A 24,530-nucleotide genomic window follows, 5' to 3' on the forward strand; every position below is an offset into this window, starting at 1 on the left:
CTGCTATTCAGACTCAACCCATACCTCTCATTTGTGTTCCTTGCTTTAGAAGGTTTGAATGGCACCGCAAAGCTTGTCTGAAGAAAAATGTTTGCGTGTGTATTTTTTAACCAATTTCTTTAACCATCATATGAGAAATAGAGGTCAGAACTGTTGCCACTCTGTTTCCTGGAGAATAAATGGTAGATAAAAGATTTGGGGACCTAAGATTGTTGTATAGTCTATTTGTAGATGCACAATAAGTTCCCTGTAATAAATTATTTTTAGACGATTAAAAGTCAGGTTAAATACAATTTTTTGCATTTTTCTTTGGTTAATGGCTGTTGTTTCATAGGTAGGTTTCATGTTATTAATGCTGTGAGTGGTGAGACATCTTGTATGCTTTTTAATGAAGCACCAACCATTGGGGACACCATAGGAATCAGGAAGAGCTGGCATTGTTTGTGGCAGTTGTGATGTGCTTTTTTTATATTGGTTGGAAAAATGAAAATGAAGTACTTAAGCAGATAACATGATCCCTTTTAATTGTTTTGATTGTTTAAAAAAAAAAAGGAAAAAGAGGAAGGCAGAGGATAAGAATAGATATGTGACTCATTTAAGTGTGTGTGTATATATAGGCACTATGATTTCTCTCTATTTTTAATACAATATATCAAAATAGCTCTTCTGAAAAAAAACTGCAAATTTTCAATATTCTTCATAGTATTGGTCTGAGGGGATGAATATGACAGTATGGAATTCTGTTATTAGAAATTATCTTATTTTCATCCCTTCCTTTACAAAAAGGACCGAATGTTGCATTAGTACAAACTGTAATGCAATGTACAAATCAGCAATATCAGGCTCTTGTGTGGGAAAAATTTCTTCCTATTGTTTTAGACTCAGCTGTTTACCTCTCCCTTGAAACTAATTTTAGCTCATCTAAAACATGCAAATTTTTTTTTTATTTTTGTTTGTTTGCTGCTTTTAGGGGAAGGTGGGAGTAGGAGGTGGTTGTGATATTGGCATAGATTTAGCATTTACAGCAGAGGTAGTTTTCATCAATTTCTGACAAGGGAATCAAAGTGTTCTTTTTTGGAAGGAGAGATATTGCTTTTCCTTATAAATGATTGACTATTTTGTGGTGGTAGTCTTTATTTATTTGGCTCTTATCATGAAGAATAGCAAACTTATTCAAAATCTCAGTACATCAAAAATATGTCAATACATAAAACATAAGTACTATTCCATACTACAGTCTATGCAAAAAACTATGTTAATAAGATGTGAAGGCTGCATAGCTAAGAAGTCAGAAAACATAAATGATAAGATTCTAGCAGCCACATTAACTGAGCCACATTTCACATCCTCTATATTTTATGAAATGCCTTTGACAACATAAATCAGAAATAGAAGGTGCTATATATGTGCAACATGGCTCAGTTAATGTTACTTTTGGAACCTTAACATCTATATTTTCTGACTGGAGAGTTTTTTAATCATGTAATCTTAGTAGTTTTTTACATTCTATTTTTTTATAGTTTCTCTTTTTTTGAAAGAGAGGAAAATTGCCTGTACTAATAATGGGTTAGCTCGTGTTGCTTTGATTTAAGCTACAGTAAAAGGCAGTATATAGAGAGCACCTCGTGACAGGTACGTATTTGATGCCATATACATTGCTCTGACAGGTAGTGTAATCATGCCGTTGCGCACCCTTTGAGGAAAAGGGGTCTGTAGACACGTGTTTGAAGTCCTGTCCTTTCTGTCCTGCACATTACAGTAGTACAGGCGATGACTGCATTGCAGACTGCAGCGTATTGTGAAGATACTTGAGCTACCTTTTTAAATGAACTGGCTTGTGTACAAGAAGCATCCTGTCTACAAGAGCGTGGATCTACGCGTGACCTAGTTCACCCTTCTACAGAGCAAGGCAAATTAGCCTAGCATGGCTTTTGGTGTAGGCTTCTTCCAGTAGCTGAGCTAGTTTGCAGATCGGTGTGCTGCACTGCAGTCTTCAACATAGACGTACATTTAATGACTCTGCAAAATCTGCTCCCGTGCACGTTCTGGAATCAGGACTGTTGTGCTGCGGCATAGAAACATGCCTCCTACCCCTTTGCTTTGTGGCCCTGGGTCAGGGTAGGCCAACATTAAGCCCAATATTAATATTTTAAAGGCTCTTAATAAGATTTTGAAGTTCACACTTCACTGTAAAGGCAAGCAGTCTAGGAAAGACAGTAACATAAGAGAACGTTGTGACCAGTGTATTCTCAAAAGGTCAAAGATGTAAGCGATAAGTAGTAATAGAATTTATAGAATGTATGAATAAGATGCCTTAGCACTGGGATTTCTGATTTACTTCTGATTAATAGTCTTGGCATTAACACAGAGCTTTTACTCGATTTCCTTTCAGATTTTTTTTGCCATTGTGAGAAGGATTTGTAGCCTTCATTAGGACTGTATGTGCGCAAGCACACTGGGGTTCGACATAGTTATTATACCATGGTCCCCTTTCTGAAATCACTATAACAGTCTCTATTGCCACTGAATGTATGCTGAAGGATTTTCTTGTGCTGCAAGCATGCTACGCTTTCTCTTACTGTACTGCAGTTAAACATACTGCTGAAGACACGTGCTTACCTGAACTTGAAGGTTCTAGATACAAGCTGAATTTTTTTTTTTTTTTAAGTGAAAGAGAGTGATAACTTGCCCATAAAATTTTCTAATCAAATGTATGGAGAAATGCATGATTTGAATGTGTGGGGAAAATACTTTTGTTTTGGTGGAAATCTGGCTTTGGAAGTGTAAGATTGAAGGAGTAAATATTTCACATAAAACTGGTGATTTTCTGAAGGTTTGATGGGAACTGAGTGACAACTTTCTTTACAGTTAATACTGAAGTCACCCCTGTAAAATTAAAATAACTAGGATTAAATTTGGATGTAGCATTTGCTGACTGCAAGAATGTACTGTTTTAACTCCTCGAGTGAATTACCAGGTGTTTTTTTCCCTGCGGGGAATTCCAATCGCTATACATTTTGTATTTTAATTTCTACGTAATTACAGTGTTATAGTTGCTAGGAAAGTGGAATGTTACTGATGATTACTTTTCTGAAAACAGTACTTATTTCACAATGTTTGGATCTATTTCCCTGTTTCTCAGCAAAGTAGGTCATTGCATCAAGTAGTGTCACCCTTCCCTCTGACTGTCAGCCCTGCCATTGGAGTTATCTTTCTGGAAATGTGGCTTAATGCTAATCAGGCCAAACACACCGCTTTTGGGGATTTTTGTATTATGACAGTATGGTTCAAACTTCTGAACTGTGCTGTTGCCTGCTAGTGAAGTTATGCAGGGTCTGTCCACATTTTTGGGCACCAAATAGACTGCATGCAGAAGCAATGGCCAGCCAGTGTTGCCAGGACCCTTTCCTTGCTGTGAGCATCTCTTGGTGACTGAGATGTTCAGGTAGGTCCCCAGGTGTCTTGGCAGAGCTTTTTGTGTTAGGGGACATGTAAAGTTTCTTCCATTATTGACTGGATCTACCCATTAGGATGATTAAAGAGTGTAGTAGCTGCATACTGCTGTTATTATTAGTGTACCTGTGCTATCACACTAATTCTGTTGCATTTTAATTTTTTAAAATTATTATAATGACTGTAATGCTGTCTAATCATCCTTCACCTTTGACATCAGTTATGGATTATGCATGCAAAAAATTGCTTAAAACTTCCATTACTATCAAGGTATTACCTGGACAAAGAATGTCTGCCACAAGACCCCTTGTTCAAGCAAGAATTAAAGATAATGGGCTAAGTTATGGGTTTAATTGGATTTCTCCCACCTCTTCATTCTGGCTGCCAATTTTGTTCCTCTTTTATTCTCCTCCTTTTCTTTCTTTGCAGTCAGAGTGGCTTAATCACTGATGGTCAGTCATACTTCTCCCCAAATAATGCTGCTGGTACTGTGCAAGTCAGATAGGAGGCGAAGCAATTATTACAGTTTCTGTGCTTGCCTAGAAATAGATTGAAACTGGGATCTGTTCTTGCTGTAATGTCCCAAGAACGTATGTGTTACCACAGGCATGCTGAAGTTTCCCAAAGGCTGGTCACCTGTGTTGTGTAGGCCACAAGGAGCGTGGGTGGAAGGGAGAAAGGGAGGGAACAATTACCTTAAGAAGAGAGATGATGCTTGGGTCATTCACTCCAGGCATTGTAAGTAATTGGCTTCAGATTTGTTTTGTTCTGGGGAGATTTTAATTAAGCTTTTTTTATATGCTGTTTAATAAACATTTGTCCATAAGCGGTATCTTGTGATCCACATCAGTAAAGCAGGAGGATTAATTTGCATGTTGTTGTTTGTTATTTATTTAAATAGCCACAGAAATTATACTGAGCCTTCTACTAAGGCAGCTGTGATGGGTCGCTGCACTGTATGTACGACATCTAAAAGTACATGTACTGTCAGGATTATTTTTTTTTTTGGGGGGGGGCATGTGGGGAGGTCTTGTTTGTGCTTTTTTCTTTTATTCCCCTTGAAACAGCTTGGGCTGGGAGAACATGGAGGAAAATTTTGATGTAAATAACTGACACGTAAGGTCAGAAGAGCTCAGTACCCTCTTTCACACCACTGTCTGGAAGCAGGGATAGCTTTTAAGGGCTTGGAGCAATCTCCCAGCTTCTGGCAATAAAGGTGTTATTGCCTCTTCGGGTTACTTAATTTGGTACCGAGGTATCTTGCAGGCCAAAGCTCCCTTGCCTTCTCAAGGGAGACAAAGAAGTATTGCAAAGAGACAATCAGAACACAGGGATGGCCACGCTGGGTCAGATGAAGGTTTCATGTAGCCCCGTATCCCATCTCCAGCAGCAGCTCTAATTGGATGCCTAGAGAAGAGTCAGAGCAAAGCAAGCATGTGATACTTCCCCCAGTGCTCTTCAAGCCTCCAGCTGTTTTCAGCTCAGAGACTTTCTGAGCCAGATGTGGCTCTGTATATTTGGTAACCCTCAGAGGATGTATCTTCTCTGAAATTGTCCAGTCTTTGCTTGAGCCCACGTGAACTTTCAGTTTTCAAAACACTCTCTGGCAAGGAGTTTCAGATGCCTGCTACCTCTGACTGGAGACCCTGCCTGTGAGGTTTACTTCTACCAGCTTCATTTAATGCCTTCTGCTTGTTGTGTTGGGCAGGGTGGTTGTTAGCTTTCTATCATATTCTCATTTCTCAGTGTCTTTTTCAGACTTGAAGGGCTCTAGCTTGCTCTGCTCCTTGCATGGACACTGTGCTATACCTTTGATTCCTGTAGCATTTCTCGGAACCTTTGTGTTTGACCCTTCCTAATAAATTGAAGAAGTCAGGAGGGATTTTTCCCTTGCAAAAGCTATGTTGATGTTTCGTAATTCTCATCTTCGTTCTTGCTTGTACTCATTTATCCTGTACAGCCATCAATCCTTTACAGTCTTAAATTCCTCAAATCTCTCTTTAAAAAAAAAAATAAATAAAATATTTGAGTTCTCGCATACCAATGCAGCTCTGAGTTAGAGGTTACATACCATCATTCATAATTCAGCTATTTCATTCTTGAATTCATTTAGACCTCTGGGATGTATCGTCATGAGCATTTCATACTGTTCATTTGTCAGTTTGTTCCATGAATAGCTCCATCATATTCAGGCACATTCTTTGAGTCCCTCACAAAAAAGGACTCCAGCATGGGAACCTCCCAAGATTTTTCCACAGTGCACACTAGTGAAGAAAAAAAAATCATTAAGCTTCTCTGTGATGTCCTCATTTTCTCTGAATCTCCTTTGATACCTTGATCATTACTTGGCACTTCAGACTTTCTGGCAGACCTCCTGCTCCTGATGTGTTTGAAGAAATGATTCATTACTCACTTGATTCGCTTTCCTAGCTGTTTCTCCAGTTCCTTCTGGCCTGCCTTATTACATGTGAAGTGCCAGAGTTTACATTCTTTTTTGTTTTCTGCATTTGGACTTGGTGTGTTGGCTTATTGAAGGACGCCTTTTTGCTTCTGGAAACTTGCTATGAGCCACGCTGATGTCCCTTTGCTCTTCTCAAGTCTTTCTTAAGAGGTGGCGAATATCAGTTCTGCGCTTTCCACGTGGTGGTTGTTAACCAGCTTTGATGCTGCCACTCAGGTTTTATTTATCCCAGCTGGCTGTTGGAGCTTCCTGAGTTGGGTTCCACTTGCTCAGTCTACATGCAAGCAGTTGCAGTCTCCCACTGCCACTTGATGCCCTGCCTTCGCTGATCTCTCGCGGTGTGCTGCTGTCAGTGTCACCACAGTCTGGCCAACCCTGGTGGCCCCAGCACTCACTCTTGGTTTTCGGAACAAACTCGAGGTTTTTGGAATTCTACTGCTCTGTGAGGGGGAGTTCTGTTTTAATTTATCTCTAAACTCTGTAGTATATACTACTACGATCTCACCAGCTGTCTTCCCTATGTATTTGTGTCCTGGCATGATGCAGAATAGTGTCCTGCGAATCGCCTCCATTAACCAGCTTTCTCATGGGACTACGGTTAGTGCTTCTGTTTGTGGCTTGATGCCCCAGTCATCCAGTTTCTCTTCTACTCTCACTCTTGTGTAGAAGGCAATGTTGGGTTTACTACTTGTTACCCTGTTTAGTCTGCAATCTGTCTGTCTGTGTGCCTGTCTTCATTCTTTGATTCTTCTGACCAGCTTTACTTGATAACCCAGTACCTCCATGTTGTCATTTGCAATACCAGTGTCAGGCTTTTGAACCGTGTGTTTCTAAACCCTTCTCTTCAGCTTAGAAGTCCGCTTTCTTGATTCTTAGGTATCAGCAGTCTGAATCCTACGTTGAGGTGAGCTCTGTACTCCTATACAAGTATCTTTATTCCAGAAGTGCTCCAGTTCCTTCTGCTTTCTTGACTTCTTGCTTTGTCATCATCATGTCAACCAGGCATCGAGATTCTTTCACCCTCTTCCTAGTAGCCCATATTTAGCTGTCAGCATCTCTTTCCTTTTCTTCCCAATGCTACTGGGGCCCAGATGGACTGCAGCATAGGTTTCTCCTCAACATTTCCTAGGAACCAGTCCAGGCTCTGTGGCCTTTGCAGCTGACAAGGAAATCACCTTATGGTCCTCTGTCAGGTCCCAGACTCCAGCTGCCTGTTTGCTTGGTGAAACTCTTTTCAGTTTGCATTCTGACTGGCTCGCTTATACATCAGCAGAGGAAGAGGGTGTTTGTCAAAAACAGTACGTGTGGTCATACAAAAATGCCAGGGATGGAGGAAATTGAGAAACTGATGTGCAAGCAAGGAGAGGAAGTGTTGACGTGAGGAGTTAGCAAGAACTAGGACTACCAGCTCCTGGCAGAAGTAGTAGTAACAGATCAAGGTGTGATGGTTTAAAAACAAAACAACAGCAACGAAAAAAGAAAAACCCCAAACACCTAAACATATGTTGAAATTTAACTTTATATTGTGATTATTGCCTTGTAAATATTACTGTATTGTTGAGTGAATACCATAAGCTAACTTTAGGTAAAACAGGTATGTGTTTGTATGTTGAGTAAACAGATTTATCAGAGTATCAGAGTCTTGGTGGGAACAAGTTCGAGATCAAAGCCTCTCAGATGCACTCAGATATCCAAGACGCTTGCTTAGGGCAGAGATGTGCAGGACCAATGGGAGATCTATTGCCCATGGGGGGGAAATCCTACATTGCATGTCGTTCACCTGAAACGCTATAAATACCAGTGTTGGGGGAGAAAACAAGTATCTAGAATAGGGGCAGATAATACAGATACAATTTCAGGAGCTTACTGAAAGTCTGTTGTTTTTTTTAAATATCTCATGAAAATGTCAATGTCTATTGATACAAGGCTTAATGCCTAAACTGTAACAGAAAACTTCATCTGATAAATTGTAATGAGCTTGATCGTGGTTATAATTTAAATTCTAAGTGTGCAGGGAAGATTTCTTAGTGTATGATACATGTGCTGATTTGTCTGTTAACAGGAGTTTTTAACAGTTTATTTTGTTATTTATTTTATTTGCGTTATGCTCTTTTTTTTTTTTTTTTTCCTTAAGATTTACCTCTGCGGGGGCAGGAGAAAAAGATTGAAAGAGAGAGGAAAGACAAAAACCTACCAAACTTTAACCTTTACACACACACACACATACAAAATTAAACACATGTATGCACAAAAGCTAAAAATGTGAGGGTTTTGTGCAAAAAAAAATAATCACCAAAAGCCAGTATTTTATTGCTCCAGAAAAATGGCATTTCCGTCAATGTCTATTTTAGAGTTGTGCTATCCAGCTCTGCTTTTGGGTCAATGTACCAAAATGATTCCTCTGTAGATTTGGCTCAGCGGTGTGCCTATGGAGTGCAAACTTTAAAATGACTGCCTCTGTATTTTAAGACTGGACATTTTGGGATGGTGATGTTCAGAAGGATACCATTTTCCTTAGAAATCCTTCCTGAAAAGGGAACCTGTATAGAGAGCACTCCGGCTTGCTCCTCTTGCTCAGGCGAGAGGATCTAAGGGCTTGCAATAACTCTGAGGTACAAGAGCAGGGATGGGTGGGTCGGGGCTGCAGCTGAGGATATCACACCTAGCCTGGTTAAAGTACAGCTGTAACTGAGCTCGGCTTCGTGTCTCCTATATCTCGACTCATGTATTTGCTCTGCTTGGCTCTTCCAACAGATACCGCCCCAGTATGGTCAGCAAGGCGTGAGCGGCTACTGCCAGCAGGGCCAGCAACCGTACTACAACCAGCAGCCGCAGCACCTGCCGCCCCAGGCGCAGTATCTGTCGCAGGCCCAGCAGAGGTACCAGGCCCAGCAGGTAAGCGCCGTCCCGGAGTGCAAAATGCTTTCTGCAAGGCACACAAAACCCGCCTGACCTCTTTTCCAGATAACACTGGTATAAACAAAATCAAACTCATGCGGAGTCAGACAACATCCTTCTGAGAGGTCTTTGGGCATATACATACTAATACATGCACACACACTTTCAGGATTTATTCTGTATCAGTTTTTTCTTTAATAAGGCTAGCATTTATACCCCAGCAACTATTCATTCTGCATTTAAAAACAACCAAGTTGCTTGATCAGATGTCAGTGGAGGCTGAAGGTTTTCCTTGTTTTTCACGTTTTCCCCTCACAAGGCAGATGCTGAGAGCTCTAATATGGTCACTGTTTTGTTCTTTGTGTTGTTTCATTTTTGAGGATAGATGAGTTCAAGGCATTTTGCAGCTGCTTTGCCAGGGGAGCTGCTTAGGAGCTATTTTTATAATTGATATCACAGCTATTAATTTGAATGTTTTCAGTTTGCCCATCCAGGTAGTAAATCTGCATAATTCAGTACCACCGCCATTCTTGAATTATGCTTTCTGTGTTAGCTGTTAAAATTCATTTTAAATGATTCTATTTTTAACTAAGATCAGAACTGGTAGTATATGGGTCTGCTTCCTGGAGCCTGAGAAACACTCAGATTGTAGATACCGAACAAAATGGATGTCCATGGCTGATACAACTGTAACGTGTAGGCTAAGGTCTGTCTGCAGCCTCAGCTCTGTTAATCATGGAGAGCTGATCTGGAAATGGAAGGATGAAGCTAAAGCATGCTCACCATCCTGGGAAATCTAACAAAAGTAAGTTGCTCAAGACTGGGTATTAGTGAAAGCATCAGCACTTGCTGCGGATCACTGGGGAATTCTGTCAGGCATGGCTGATTAACATTTTGTGATAATGCTGGTGCAAAGAAGAAATCTCAGCTTGAAATAAAAATAGTGTACAAAATAAACTTAACAAAAGATGCCATGAGGTAGGAATGATACAGGAAGTTCCCCTCCTTTGATTTTAAAATAAAGCTATGATAATTTCACTGTGTAATTACATGTTAATTTTTCTTCATCTACATTTTAAAATTCCATTGAGAATTAACTTTTTTTCATTAAAATGCTGGATCGTTTATGAAATAGAATTCTTAATTGTGTCTGTGATATCCTTTAAATGTCATACCTTTCCATCTTTTGGATTATACGTAACTCACTTTAAATATTGCAGTTGTCTTTAAATTTAATTTTATTCCTTTTTACTTCAGCATTGAATACTTAAATTCTTTATAACTTGAAAATACTGTTCATGAGTGTCTTGGTAAAGTCTTAGCTGATAAAGTCCTAGTAATACAGCCAGTGAGTGAGAAGAATCACTGTTTACACATCACAGTTTGTGAAACTGATATGTTTATTCCTGCCTTGGACACCTCATCATATTTTAAATATCATATTTTAAATATTGTCAGTTGAATGGATTGAGTATTTTAGTTTAAAAGCATACAAAACTTGCTGACTATACAGAACTTACAAAATAGCAAGATACTGATTTATATGTTGTAGTGGGTTTACGTGGCAAGGTTTTGGTAGCAGGGGGCCATAGGGGTGGTTTCTGTGAGAAGGATCTAGAAGCTGCCCCATGTTTGGGAAGGGCCCCATTGTTTTCCAGAGCTGAGCCAATAAGCATTCCAATTATATGATTTTTTTGCTATTATAGGCAGTAAAGTGAAGGCTTGTGCAGTGAAGTGAAGGGTATCATAGAAAGAGGGTAAAGGCAAAGTGAGAGTAAAGCCTCCCATATGTTATGGCCTTCAGAGTACTGAGATAAAGAGGAAGAAAGGGAGATACACAGGTAGAAGATAGCAGCCTTGCTGTAGACAAACTGTACTTTGAGGATCCTGAGAAAGCTCAGGGAAGATCTTACTGCTGTTTACAACTTCCTAATGGGAGGATATACTGGAAAGCACAGCCAAGCTCATCTCAGAGCTGCACAGTGGAAGGACAAGATGCAATGGACACAGGCTGAGGAATGGGAGATTTTAACTCTGTAAAATAAAAAAAACAACAATACAATTAAAATATTGAGCCAAAGAGACTGGAATCTCTATCCTTGGAGATGCTCAAAATTTGACTGCACAAGATCCCCAAGCACCTTGTTCTTGCTAGCTAGACTAGTTCTTGTGCTTGCTCGTTAGACTAGTTTGGAACCAGAGGCTTGACTACCTGACCTCTCTCTGAAGGTCTCTCCAAAACCTAAGGGACTCCGATTTAATATTAGCTTTACATATTTTAAATATAACATAAAAATAAGCTATGAGGTCATATAATACCTATTTAACTAGTTAGTGTATTTTTTCTCCCCCGCTCTATTAAAATACTATTTCCTGTTTATTTGATTCAGTCAATTAGAAAATGTGGGACAATCTTAATTATAGCGACTGGTTCTGCCATCCTTAGTTTTGCTCTTTTCATCCTGAAAATGAACTTCATCCATGTCTTCTGTATTCCATTAACCATTTCATTGTCTTTTTTATATTGATTTTGTTGGGTTTTGCACTCAAAATTTGTATTACTGTGTCGTACTATTGAATTGTCACAACTTTGAGGAATGTGGAAGTCAATAGTTTCAGCATATTAGCCTCAAGAAGAGAAGCTGGCCTCTGAAGATGTTTTTGCTGCATGCTGGCTAGCCTGAATCATATGAAAGCTGTAGACTTAAAAGTATTTTTCCTGGAGAGCATGGATGGATTGTGAACCAAGAGGAGATCACTCTAATAATATTGAATTATTTCATGGGAGCCCCAGCCATGGATCAGTGCATTATTACTCTGAGTGGTCTACAAGTACATAACAAATAGGTTGTCTCTGCCCCCCAAATGTTTACAGACTAAATAGTAAATGTGGCAACAGGTGAAGTCAGATCAGTAAGGGAGGTATAAATAGGAAAGACAGCAATGCTCAGAGTAGCAAACAGTGGTCTGAGACTTCAGAGATGGGAACAACCTGTCATTGGTGTGTGGGCTAGTAACATGGAAGGCGTTCATTCGGTTGATTCTCAAATTAGGATATTCCTTTTATTGCACTGAAACAACAGAAAACTGCATTTCAAGAACATGAATGTTTGCTTGATTCATGATCCTATACCTTGAACGATGGCCAAATGCTCATTAGCTTTAACAAGAGATGTTTTTTTCTTTCCCAGTGTTGGAAAATGCTGACTGTAGTTACCTGCCCTCTAGACAAGGGAAATCAATTTGAATTAAAAAAAGAGAAAAGTATTAATTTTGAATAGAAAATGCAATTACTGTGAATGATTGAGGTTTGGGTGGCACAAACTCTCCCAATTAGTAATAGGTAAACAAGATTTTTTTTTCAGTGCACGTTGTTGTCAGGGAGAAACAAAAGATTAATCTGCTGCTGAAGGTACTGAGGGAGGAGTAAAAAATAAGGAAGACAAAATCTTTCTCATTGTCTTTTGCTGTAAAAAAATAAAAAATAAAAAATTAAGTTGGACATATTCCTCAAGGTTTCTTATATACATTGACATAGATTGACTGAGCTGATTTTTAAAGTTTCAGAATTGTATTTTCTAAAGTCTTAGTTGATATTAAAGGATTCCCAAATATAAGTACGTTTGTCCTATGCAATTTGATCAGTTTTTCTGATGTGGTCTGTGTGGGCATCCATGGATCCTATTCTGTGCCTGATGGACTGGAAGCTGAACTCGCTTGTAACGGGAGCAGCTGTGAGGTGAAGTTTCCTGTTGTTTTTAGGGTAAATAATCCATCTACATGATTGCATTGTTTGTGAAGTGAGTGTAATAGAATGGGTTTTACTTCCAGATAAAAAAGAGATGCCAGATTGGAGAAAGGGGTCTGCTGAGTAAATACCTTCTTTTCCCTACTTTTTCCAGTGTATTTGTTTTGGAGTTTATCAAACTGAAAGTAGGATTTATTTTGGGTAGATCGTGGGCTTTGTTGTGCCATCAGTTTCCTTTTATATAAAGTCCTGCAGTGTGATTTATCGAGTATTTTATTATGTGAACAAAACTCGATATGAGATTTCCTACAGATAATGTTTTATTTTTGCTCTGTTAGAACACGAGTGAGTTTCTGCAGTCAGGTGTAACTCGTAGTGTTGTGCCTCGGAATTGGTGCTCGTCTTCATTTCTCACGTATCATGGACGTGTGAAACCATTGCTCCTTTTCCTTGACTCACTTGAATTCAATATGCAATCTTGTCAATAAAAGTAAATGGATAAAATGATGTCTGGGTCTGTTCCAGTGACTTGTGATTTCCCATTCTTCAAATAAGCATAGAGGAGGAGAAGGAAAGCGGAATTTATTTGAATGTTTAAACTGTAAGCTGTTTAGATCTTTGTTAAATTGATTGCTTGGTGGGTAGGAAGGGAGTTTTGTGAGGGGTGATTTGATAGTAATACTGGCATAGTTTACTACAGAGCCATATTGTAAGCCAGCATCAGTCATCCCCTCTTTGAATCAGGAGCCTGCTGTGTTAAAAAAAAAATAAAAATGAAAACCATTAAAGGAAGAGCTTTGTTTTAAGCAAATTTATTGCAGTAGCAGCAGATTCATTGATCATTAGATATTGCCAGTAGATGTAGATATCTCCTTGTTTTAATTTTTTTTTTCTTTTACCTTTACTGCTCCTTAAAAGAAAAAAGACAAAGATATGTGTTATACTACTAGAGTGTTGCCCTTGGCAGGGTTTTTCATCTTGAAATGGCATATAAATGAATAAATGCTTCAGTTGTTTTTGCAGTTTTAAATCTTTTGCCATAACTAGAAGTGATATTTTGCTCAAGAATGTCATGTAATTGCAAACTTAAACTGTCATCATTAAACATTATTTTGTTAAGATAGTGTGATGTATATTTTGGGTTATTATGCTTTCCAAATGGCTTTTAAACAGCCATGTTTATATATTTTCTTGTTTTATGTAGCATGTGTTCGTACATATCAAGAGAGGATCGTGCCTTTGAGATTTAATGTGTAATTTTACGAGCTGGGACCACATCACTCTTTTGACAGATAAAGTAGATCTGAAAAATAATTATGGTCTCACTCTAGTTTAAACAAAAATGGTGATTTTATTCTACACCTGTTACTGTTACCCTGAAGTCATCTTGAGCTTGAAGTATTCCTGGAAGCTTTCTGCTCGCAAACTTGCAGGATAGAGCGGGATTACGCTGATCCCTGCGCTCTCAGGCAGGCACGAGATTAAAAGCAGAGGAGAGCCTGGCAGATCCTTGAGGTGCGGCAGGTGTGCGCGCTTTTCTGGGGCACTGCTCTTCCTGGTTAAGTGTGCATGAAGAGGCTGTGTGGATGTATTTTTAAACCATTCCTTTGTGGTTACCATGACTTTTTTATTAAAAAAAAAAAAAAGCCTTAAAGAAACAGGTCATTCAGGCTCAGTCTTTAGTCTGGTTTTCTTTAAAAGGATAAGATGTTTCATAAACAAGCACACAGACAAGGTGCCCTCACTATCGGGTTTTATTAAAATGATTTAAAAGCTGGCCAAAGCCCTGGGGCTGGGTAATGGTGTTGGGGAGCACCATCTTCCCCACCTGTGGTCACTCGGTGCCCACCGAGCAGGGTCTGGGGAATGCATCGTGTGCTGCACATGGGAGGTGCTGCCGTGGCTCTCCAGAAGACAGCTCATGCTGGTGGGGTCAGCAGGCATTTCCAGAGTCCTGTGGGCCATCAGCAGCACAAGACAACGGGACAGGGACTGCCTTCTGTTGAGGTCTCTGCGGGGCACCAACTCCCTGTGCCCCAGCAACTTGAGGAGGACCAGCAATGGGGTGCTGCCCTCAAGGTTGTAGCAGGAAAGAGGGTCCATGCATTGCTCAGGTCTCCCAATATTTTTCACAAGGTGTTTGTTTCGCAGCAATAACTGGAAGGAATTGATTTGGTTCTGTGCAGGGGGGTCACAGAAAGCCAGAAATCTCAGGTTTGTTTCTGAAGTGGCGGCGACGGATTGAGCCAGTCTCAGTCGGCAGCCTGAGTGTTGTGGGCATGTTCCCATGTGGACATCTGTTTCTAGCGCTGAGTCAGTGCAAGGTAGGACAGATACAACATTACCCCACTTGAAACAGTCTTTGAAAATGTGAACAAAATGTGAAACTAATTAATTGCTTTTCATGTCCAAGCTGTATGACTGTCATGAAAACAGAACAAACTGTATTGTGGCAAAATGCATCAAATTGCTGAAGTGATTTTGGTACCAGGAGGATGAAGTTTTGTTTTGTGATTTCATGTGAGCTGCTAAAGTTCCTTTAACAGTGTAATAAGCAGCATGTTAATTAACATTGTCAAGCTGTTTTGGGGTATAACACAGCATAAAAATGCTGTTGTTTTAAGTTAGGAATAGTTGTGTTGCATGCAAATATCAAATTCATTAGTAAGTAACAGATAATCCTCAGTGAGTCCAAATTAAAGCTTTATACCTCAACTCAATTATTCTTTTTAATAAAATCCCCACTCTCTTATTAGAAACTGGCACAGAATTAGCTGTCAACAGTACTGTAGTTCAGTCTTAACTCCTGCAGAATTCAATTCAAACTTCTTTCAGAATATATGGGGCCTTGCAAGTAACATGTAGCTGCCCAAGGCTTAAAGTTACAATAAGGATTGTTTGTCCTTCTCTCCTTTTAACTCTTGTGTTTGCAGTCATCCACCACTGACAAGTGGTTGCACTTAATATTTGTTGTGTTATGAACCACAGGAAATCTGGGAAGGAACACGCCTGCATGTTAATCTGACATTTGCTGCCAGCCATATAGGAAAGCATTCTTTGTGAAAGTTGGCTATTACAGTTATATGAGAGCTCATAAGCAAGTTTAATGTTCAGAAGAGATTGGTGCTTGTCTCCATCAACAGTGACTGACACCACTGCGTGTGCACCGTAAATCCTTCATGGCTTCCATTGTCTCCACAGCAGAGATGTTTTTTTTTTTGGTTTGTGTGTTGTTTTTTTTTTTTTATATATATATATATTTTTTTTTTTGAAATGCTGGGCTTATTTTCATTTCAGAGGTAATTATTTTATTTCCAATGTAAAGAGGAATAAGGAAGAAGTGATTCCTTTCAGCCATTCAATCCCAAATCCATAGCATTAAGAACTCGTGCTTCTGATGCGTACCTGTTGGTTGGCTTTTACAAAGCAGAGCTGCCTCTATGTAGTGAGCAGGGAAATCTATGATAAGAAAGTAGCCGGGTGAAAATTCTCACACACAGCTGTGTTCTTCTGCCGGCTTTTCCAGCCTCCTTTCTGTGGGACCTGAGTTGAGAGTCAAGGAAAAACAACAATATAACCTCTCTTTATAAAGGCATCCGTTTTGGTACATTGAGCACTTTGTTGTCAGCCTACTTCAGAGATATCAAATATCAAAAGCCAGGGTGCAATCTTGACTTTTTGCATCTGTAATAAAGCTTGGAGAGGTTTGTGGGGATGAAGGAGCAGGAGAGCAGGCTTTCAGCAATTGGCTCCCAAACTCACACACCATGACTTAAATCTTGGCTTCTAGACGTGCCACCAGTGGCCAGCACCCCTGAAAGAAAGTTGTCACCGTACCATGGTAAACACAGCAGTGATTTAAAAACAAAACAAAACCACAAAACAACTGGGGAAATATTTAGGAACCATACTTGTGAATAAAATTAACTTATAGGGGTTTTTTAACCTTTAAGTGTGTAACATTTTCAGGAGGGGCAAATGAGGTTTGAACCTCTGTAGGTTCAATGAATGCTTAACTGATTGGACTCTTTGCCAGTTAGTCAGGTTTCTGCTTTTAGGAAGTCTGATTTCATAAGCATGATGCTGCCATAATCCTGAAAAAGTGCTAAGCATGTGAGTGTTTATCTCTGTGGCTGAGGTTTCTTGATCAGCTCAGGAGTTCAGTGAAGCCACAACTCCTGTTGTGCTGCATCTTCTCCCAGTAATCGGAATAGCTGCTTATGGTCCATTTGGGGAATGCTCTGTTTGTTCAGCGTTGTTTGTATCATTCCAGGAAATGTCAAGCTCTTCTCTTTTATCCTCAGAGGTTTATGTCTATTTATAATAGATGCTAGCTCACCAGACTTGACGAGCCATCTTCCAAAGCCAAGGGGCTGGGAGGATTAGGTGCAGGCAGAAGAAGCAAGGGCCGTTTCCCATGAACTCACACCCGAGCACAAACACAAAATGGGGGCACACCATGAAGCAGCACTAGCACTGGTGTGGGCTTACTTTTACTGAAGGCATATTGACCAAACCCAAAAACATGCATTCAGATTTTGGGAAGATTTTCTTGGCCCTGTTGGTTTAAAGTGATTGTTTGCAGACATGGTGATTAGGTAAAGCAAGATAAAAAATTAACTCTGGTCTATTGGGTTTGAAACCCTGAATGTGAGAGTGTGTAACAGCCCTTTGTATGCTTCTGCCTCTGTAGTAAACCTGGATTTGTTCTCATTCCTGGGAAATGAGAAGTATTTTGTCTTGTCAAGTGGTGCTACTGCTTGTGTATAAAGTGTACCGAAGTTGTTTATACCTCTGATAATCTTCTAAAAGCCAGTGAATCGCATGTGATGAAAGTATGTGTTTGTTCACTTCTACGCTGTCTAACAATTCTGTCACTGCAGTTTAAAGTTCCACAGTTGGAGTTCGGAGACATTTTTCCATTCACTTAATTCCTTTACCGTGTTCACCTAGTGGTTTTCTGCTGAAAGTGTGCTTTTCCACCTGCAGTTTGAGGGAGGGATGTAAATGTCTGCTTTCTTCTCCCACCAAAGCAGTTAGTCCACCTCTCTAAGCATCTGCTGCCAGTGGGGCTTGGTGAGGGCGAGCAGGCTGCTTGGAGGAGCTCGGCCAGAGCACACTGCACACCTGCTTGGCAGTGTTCATGGCAGCCTGGATCCTGCTGGCTTTTAATTCTAATTCCCTATTTTTGTATCATTCTGAACCTGGTAAGCATGTATCACAGCTCTTGGGCTTGTAAAACGAGCAAGGAAGAAAGGCCCTAGTCCTGATGAGCTTTTTTTTTTTTTTTTTTTTTTTACAAAGAAACATTCTTTGCTAAACTGGAAGAGAGAAAATCTAGTCTGGGGGAAAAGGGGAAGTCTGAACTCCTGTTTGCTCCTTTTTGGTAAGCAGCCAGTTGTTTACACGCATCCAGTTTGCAGGCTTAGCGGGCAGTAGGAAAAATCTCTGCTAATCATTGAGGTGCAAAAGATGGGGATGCTGTACTTAAATATTTTTTTTTTAATAAACTAAAAAACTTGGTGTTTATAAGTAAATAATCCTGAAAGGAAACATTTTTGACCTTAACTATAATAACCATGAGAATCTATCATGGATGTAGAGTGTTATGTCTAAAGAGAAGTCTTTTTCAAGGTTACAAATACAGCAAAATGCACATGTTTCAATGTGTTTTTCAGAGTTCTCAAATCAGTTAGCGGTTTGGCTTTGATCCACAGAATAGTAGTATTGTTGTTACAGTGGCATTATTATTTAAAGTTTCTAAATTCTGATTTCTTTCAGTATTTAAATCACAGAAGGTTAATTAAAGCAGTTCTTTATTCTGCAACTGCTTGGGAATATTAACCTCACAAAGCCTGCATTAAATCACTGAAGTGATAGAATTGCATTTGCTTTATAAAATAACCCTACAAGAGCAAAGACAAAGCCATTTATAGTTCAGTGCCATTAATTGCTTGGCATTTAGATATTAGTGTAGGAGTCTATTAATTAACTTGATAGTAAAACTCTTGGAATGCAGGCTGATAAAAACTATTTTGTTTTAGGAGATTAGTAATCATAACTAGTGTTGTTTCTCTTACCACTCTCCTTATTACCCAATGATGATTTTATTTTACTATTATGGAGACCAAAATTAATATCCCAGAAATAATTTTATCTATACCTTTTGAAATGTAGCGGTAAGTTAAACAGAATAGTAAGTTTTTTCAAAAGATACCTGATCACATAATAATAGTCATTTACTTTATGATCCATTAATCTGGTGGCTGTTTTTAGACAAATGTGTCCATACAAATGTTCTAGAAATAAATACACAAATCCCGGTCTAAAAAAAAATTTCAAATGTGAATGGGACAGTACAGTGAATTAAGTGATAACATTGTAAAGTCTAAAAAATATTAATAGATCTGGATGTGTTTTTTCTATGTGAGCAGTATATATCCCAAATTTTAGTGGTCTTGTAAATTACACCTTATGGCCAGTTGCGCTGCAGCAATATTCTCTTATGGCCTTTAAATTAACACATGTTATTTTCCTCAGAGGTGGGGAAAATAAGTTTGTTAATGTTTCCTGGCATAAAATTTACCACTTTTTTTTTGCTGCTCATATTTTCTTTAGTAATCAAAGATGTTTGCTGTACGTATATTTAGTTTTATTTTCTGCATCCAGAACTGGGATTTTGTTGTGAAGACAATGTATTATCTGAATGTAGGTCAGCATATATTTTATATATATTCATTATCCTGTGTGCTTCCCTTTTACTGCATTTCTGTCCTACCGTAGCGGGATTTGGAATGTGCAGCTGAAACCTTAGAGGGTTTGTTAGTTGTTGCAATCAGGTGTGACCACCAAAGAATAAAACAGCAAATCAAGGTGAATAAGATAGTGTTTCAAAACCAAGTTACCTACACGTGTTGACAAAACTGCTTGGTGGGGAGAGAAGAAAAACCGCTGGTCTTTGTGAGCTGTCCCTCAGTAAATCAAGCTATGGGAGGATACAGCCTCTCTCTCCACCTCTTCCTATGACTTCTTCCCAATTGCCAAGTTCCCATCTACAACCCCTGTTCCACATGCATGTTTTTAGGTAAAAAATGAAACACAGGAATAAGGATTTATGGTTTTGGGTGTCTGCCTACAGAATTCACAAAGGTCTTGCTTTTTGACCCTTAGAAGAAAAAAAGAAAAAAAAAGGTTTCCTCCTCCTTTGTTACCTAGCAGTCCTTTACCAACTTTTAGTGAATATCATTGATTTGTTTGTTTGTTTGTTTTCAGGGACGTGTCAGTGGTCTGGCCCCAGATGAGGTTTAAGTTTTCATCACTTGTTCTCCACACCCCCACCCTCTGCCACTCCCAGCGCCAGCCCAGTTGGGAATACTTTCTCTTGAAAAAACTGTGGTTGTGGCGATGGTGGTGAAGACTTTTCTACCTCAGAGATGAAAGCAATAGTTCGCCTCTGTTGGTTTAAACTTGTATGTATTGTGCAGCCTGTTGGATTGCTCCTGCAGCTAGGTGCTTACGTCTGTAAATTATTGTCCTCTGTAAATTACTGTTCTCTTTCCACTCCTCGGACTAAGACACTTTTCCACGTGGTGGCTGGGTTTAAAAGTTGTTTTGCAGGCACTCTCTTCAAGGACTGTGGAGGAAGAGAGGAGAGGAATGCAGCTAATGCTCTACCTCCAGTAGCCCCACAAGTACCACGCTGCCCCTCTCCCATTCCAAAAATTTAAGTTAACCCAGATGGCAGAACCCAGCTGAAAAAACCCTCTTCACCAATGTTCATGCAGGCTTTTGTGCATCTGAATTTCGCTTGTGATTCTCCTATAGATGAGTAGTGGGTAAGCCTCGTGTCGGTCATTTCTGAGACTCTGTGGCAGAGTATTAGGGATGACATAACAGATGTCACATAGGTGTTGTGTATCACATAATGAGCTTTACATTTAGGGGAAAAAAAGTGAAATAAAAGCAAGAAAATAAACAAAAGCAAACAAAGCCCTCTCACCACTCAGTTTTTACATGACCGCAGCGATGTTTCATGTTGCTTGCAGCCCTTCCTTACAGTCACAGGTTTTCCCGAGCCTTCGGGTGAAGTCCTGGCCCGCGCTGCCGTGCCCCAAAGAAAACACTGCAAAAATATTTCCCAGCCTCAAGTGCGGAAGCCGCCTCCTCGGGTACCTCGCTGGATTGGCCCGGAGGTAGCAGCTGCTCTGGGCGCAGCTTTTCTCTTTATTCCCTAAGCTGGCGGCAGGGCCCCAGCCCCGCTGTAAGCTGCGGGCAGTCCCTGACCTCCTTTCTGCCAGCCAGCCGTATGCTCCCAGAGCCGCCTCCGCCGCGGCGGGCGTCCGGGGCCGAATCCTGCCCTCTGGGGCACGCAGCCCCCCGGCTCTGAGGAAAGGGCAGGCTGCAAATCCTGCCCCTCTCCGGCCTCCTGCGGCTTCCAGCTCCCTCCAGGGGTCTCGGCCCCGCTTGGCGTCTCGGGCCTGCCGAAGAGCGCGTCCCTCCCCAGGCCCTAGCAAGGAGTTATAGGCAGGACACCGGATGGCACGAAATCTGTAAGTCATCGCCTTCATGGGGTAGCTTGTCCCAAGTGAATAGAAAGAATAGGATGGTTAAAAAAAAAAAAAAAAAAAAACAACCAACTGCCAACGCTCTTTTTCTTTGTTTGTTTTTCTTTTAAATATAGCTCTGTCAGTTAAAGGATGGGCAGGGAAAGGAAGTACTGGGTGTAGAAAATGAAAGCGTGGTTGGGCTGCCCAGCCTCGTAGGGTTTTTTAGGAAAAGTCCAAAAAGTTCTCTAAACATGGGGAAATTCATGGAAATAAAAGGCTTGCTTTACCTCTTACTTCCAAGTTATATTTATAGTACTCAGATTGCATCTTCAGGTTTTCTCTCATCTCCTCATTCGTACTTGAACATTATGTCTGCAGAACAAAGAAGCTGTACCTTTTTTTTTGCCTGTAAATTAAGAATTGACAGCCATTTATCAGGCTGTGAAATGTTAAACAGTCACATTTTAATACAAACACCAAACTTGCACTTTTTTTTTTTCCACGTGGAATGTTACGAGAGAATAAAACTAGAAGAAATGCCTTGTCTCTGATTAAATCCACTACTGATATGCTCTGTGATCCGTGGAACGCAATAGTGGGGGAAGGAGAATAGCAAGATAAGGGCTTCAGAGAAGGATTTCATCTTTGAGCTCTTCCTGCATCATTAGCTTAACGTGGCTCCTGGAGGCCATACAGGCAAGACATATGTAAAAATGGACTAGAGTGTTTAGGAAGAGGGACCCATCTTTCTTGTTAGCTGTTTCAGATTACCTGATACGTGACTGGAAGCTACCCTGTCCAAACAAATAATGTTCTTCCTCAGATGTGGGAGTCGTTTTTTTGACCCTATCTACATTTAATGTGCTTTCAGTGTATTCTGCTGGGGAAAACTTTCCATAGTTAGGTAGTCTGAGTTTCTAATAACTTCCTGAGTGCTTAGGTGGCTTATGGACGTGTGTAAGTAAATATGTGATCGAGGCTGAGATAATTATAATTTGCACCAACTACTGGCTGCTACAAGTACATTTTTTTTCTCCCTCCTGTGTCTTGAGACTTAACTCACTTATCAATTTGTGATAAGGGGGGATCATGAAGGCACAAAATGGTGTTCCCATTGTTGTAGACGTAAGTGAATTAGCTTAAAAAAAAAAAAAAAAAAAAAAAAAAGAAATCTAGGAAGCACAAGTGTTGACTGAAACTGCAGATATCTTGGAAGGGGCAGCATTAATTACATTGAAGATCAGATGTCTTATTGATGGTGACTGCTCTACGCCCGAGACATCGAAACTGCAGCTCTTCCAAATTTCTCCAGGTGCCAGCTGTACCTCAGGACAGCTGCTGTCTTTGTCTCCGTTCAGGTGGTGGTAGTGGGCTGGCTTGAAGAGATCTACATATTCTGATTATGAGAAGGGTTTATTTACTTCATCACCTAAACATAGGCTATCACGCTGAAGGGGATTCCTGGACTGCACTGGTAATCAACCTAAAGTGGTTTTGTTGGCATGGGACCTACCAAATCCTTTTTTCCTGCCATCACCTGTTCTGTCTCTGCTCTTAAGAGACTTGCTCACTGGCTTGTGCACAGTGCTTGTGCAGTATCTTGCACAGCTGCAAGATACAAGTTTCCTTTTCTTTAAAGCTTTATTTGTTTTTTGTTCTTTTTTTCCCCTCTTTCTGATTCATAAAGGTCAAAGTTCAAGCCATATATATACATTTCTTCCTGACCCAGCATCAACACCCCGTGGGACCTCTGCAGGCCATCTGCCTGAGATTCAGGCAGACCCTTCTGCTCTTTTGTCCTTAGTGGACCATTCCCCACAGGTTTGCATTCTGTTGCCAGCTTGTGTGAGCGTCGGTGTTGCTTGTGCCCTTGGGGATAACACCTTTTTCTGAGCACAGCCTTACCTGAAATATAGCTCTGGCAGGTTGGCTGTGCTTTGTTGCTTTGTGCTGTCAGAGTGTACGACTTAGGAGGTAATGTTTCAGGGATCACGGCTGGGCTAGAAGTTGGCTGTGTGGGGACATGCCACCATTTAGGTAAGGAATATTTTTTTTACTGTAGCTTTTTGCATCAGAAGGTATAAAGGAGGAGAAATGTTTTGGTGGGTATTTACCTACACAGCACAAACAGTTACTTTGGTAAATGATAAGAAGGAATGTCTTTCTATAGCCAGTGAGATAGGACTTGCCTCTTTCCTCTTCCATAGTATCTCTTCAGAGATGAGTAAAATAATTTTGTATAGCAGGGCTGTATGCTGCTTTTGGCTTTTATACTGGGTCCTGACCTCCATTCTCAAGTGATGTGGGGGAAAAAATTAACATTTGCTTTCAATTTTGCTGTTGTCACATTGCTGTAGAATTCAGTGCTCTCACACTTGAAGTCTTCTGTGGATCAACCAAATGAATCAAGGACACGAGCTAAAATAGTTTTTAATGAGTTCTTCAAATTGAAAAGTAGTATATTATTTTCCATAAATTATTTTGCTTCTACTTAACCATCGTGGTACTTATCTTCCTGGGTGGTCGTGTTATCCCTCTGAAATTTACTGCAGTGGAAGTGGATGAAGCCTGAATGATATTTCTCACCCAGCCGTTCTTTAAATGTGGTTTCCCCAAAACATTAATGATTTCCCTATGCTTTCATTTTCCATTAAGAATAATTTAAACCGCTCCATAATTAGATCCTAATTTCTTTAGCAGAACTTAAAACAAGCGTGCGTTCCGTCTACATGGTTTTGAGCATCATCAGCACTATATTCATCCAGTTTTGCAGAGAAAACAAAAATGTGAACAGAATTGCTTGTTTTAAACTAGGTCCAGGTAGGGAATGAAAGCATTACACTACTTATATTATTAGCATTGCATGTTACGAAGGAAAAGGTTGCCTATCTGTGGCCTGCTCCAGAAGGGTTGCCGTGCTGTTGACCTGGGCTACAATTTGATGGTTGGTGGAGCCAGGCTCACAGCTGTTTCCTTCATCTCTTCTCTCACCCAACCCTTCCAGGGGCCATTCCTGCTCAGAAAGCAAAGCTGGGAGGCAGGGGGTTAGTCTTCTTGCAAGCTTTAAGTTGCATCGTTTCACAAAGTGGTCCTGTAAGAGCCCAACAGAGGAAGGTGATGGTGGTGGTGGTGGTGCCCAATGCCAGGAATGGGAGAGGGAGGAGCAAGGAGCTTTTGACTTCTCTGCAGGCCAATACATTGACCCATTTTTGTCCTCAAAACCTTTTAGTGACACCTCACATCAGAATTAGAGACTCAAAAAAGTAGTAAAATGAATACAGTGTTAGAGAACAACAGCTAAGAAAACACCCTTCCATTTTCTTCAATACTCCTAAGACTACCCAAATCACAAGCTCCGTGTACCCCAGTTTGCCACCCAAGGTAAACATGCACATAAGCAGGAGGTGAATAACTGGCTCTATGG

At 40.3% G+C, this 24,530-nt stretch overlaps 1 protein-coding gene across 4 annotated transcripts in view; it reads left to right on the forward strand.

Moving 5' to 3' along the window:
- ARID1B (AT-rich interaction domain 1B) overlaps positions 1-24,530 on the forward strand; it is a gene marked incomplete at its 5' end in the record, with an annotated part of 322,379 nt that overhangs the window by 72,060 nt on the left and 225,789 nt on the right. For all 4 annotated transcript variants that reach the window (XM_084284568.1, XM_084284570.1, XM_084284569.1 and 1 more), the window contains one exon: positions 8,669-8,809. In XM_084284568.1, the coding sequence (XP_084140694.1) occupies positions 8,669-8,809 (141 nt within the window). The remainder of the gene's footprint in view (positions 1-8,668; positions 8,810-24,530) is intronic.

This window comes from Netta rufina (genome assembly GCF_964035555.1).
Source record: "Netta rufina genome assembly, chromosome: 3".
NCBI classification, from domain to species: Eukaryota; Metazoa; Chordata; class Aves; order Anseriformes; family Anatidae; genus Netta; species Netta rufina.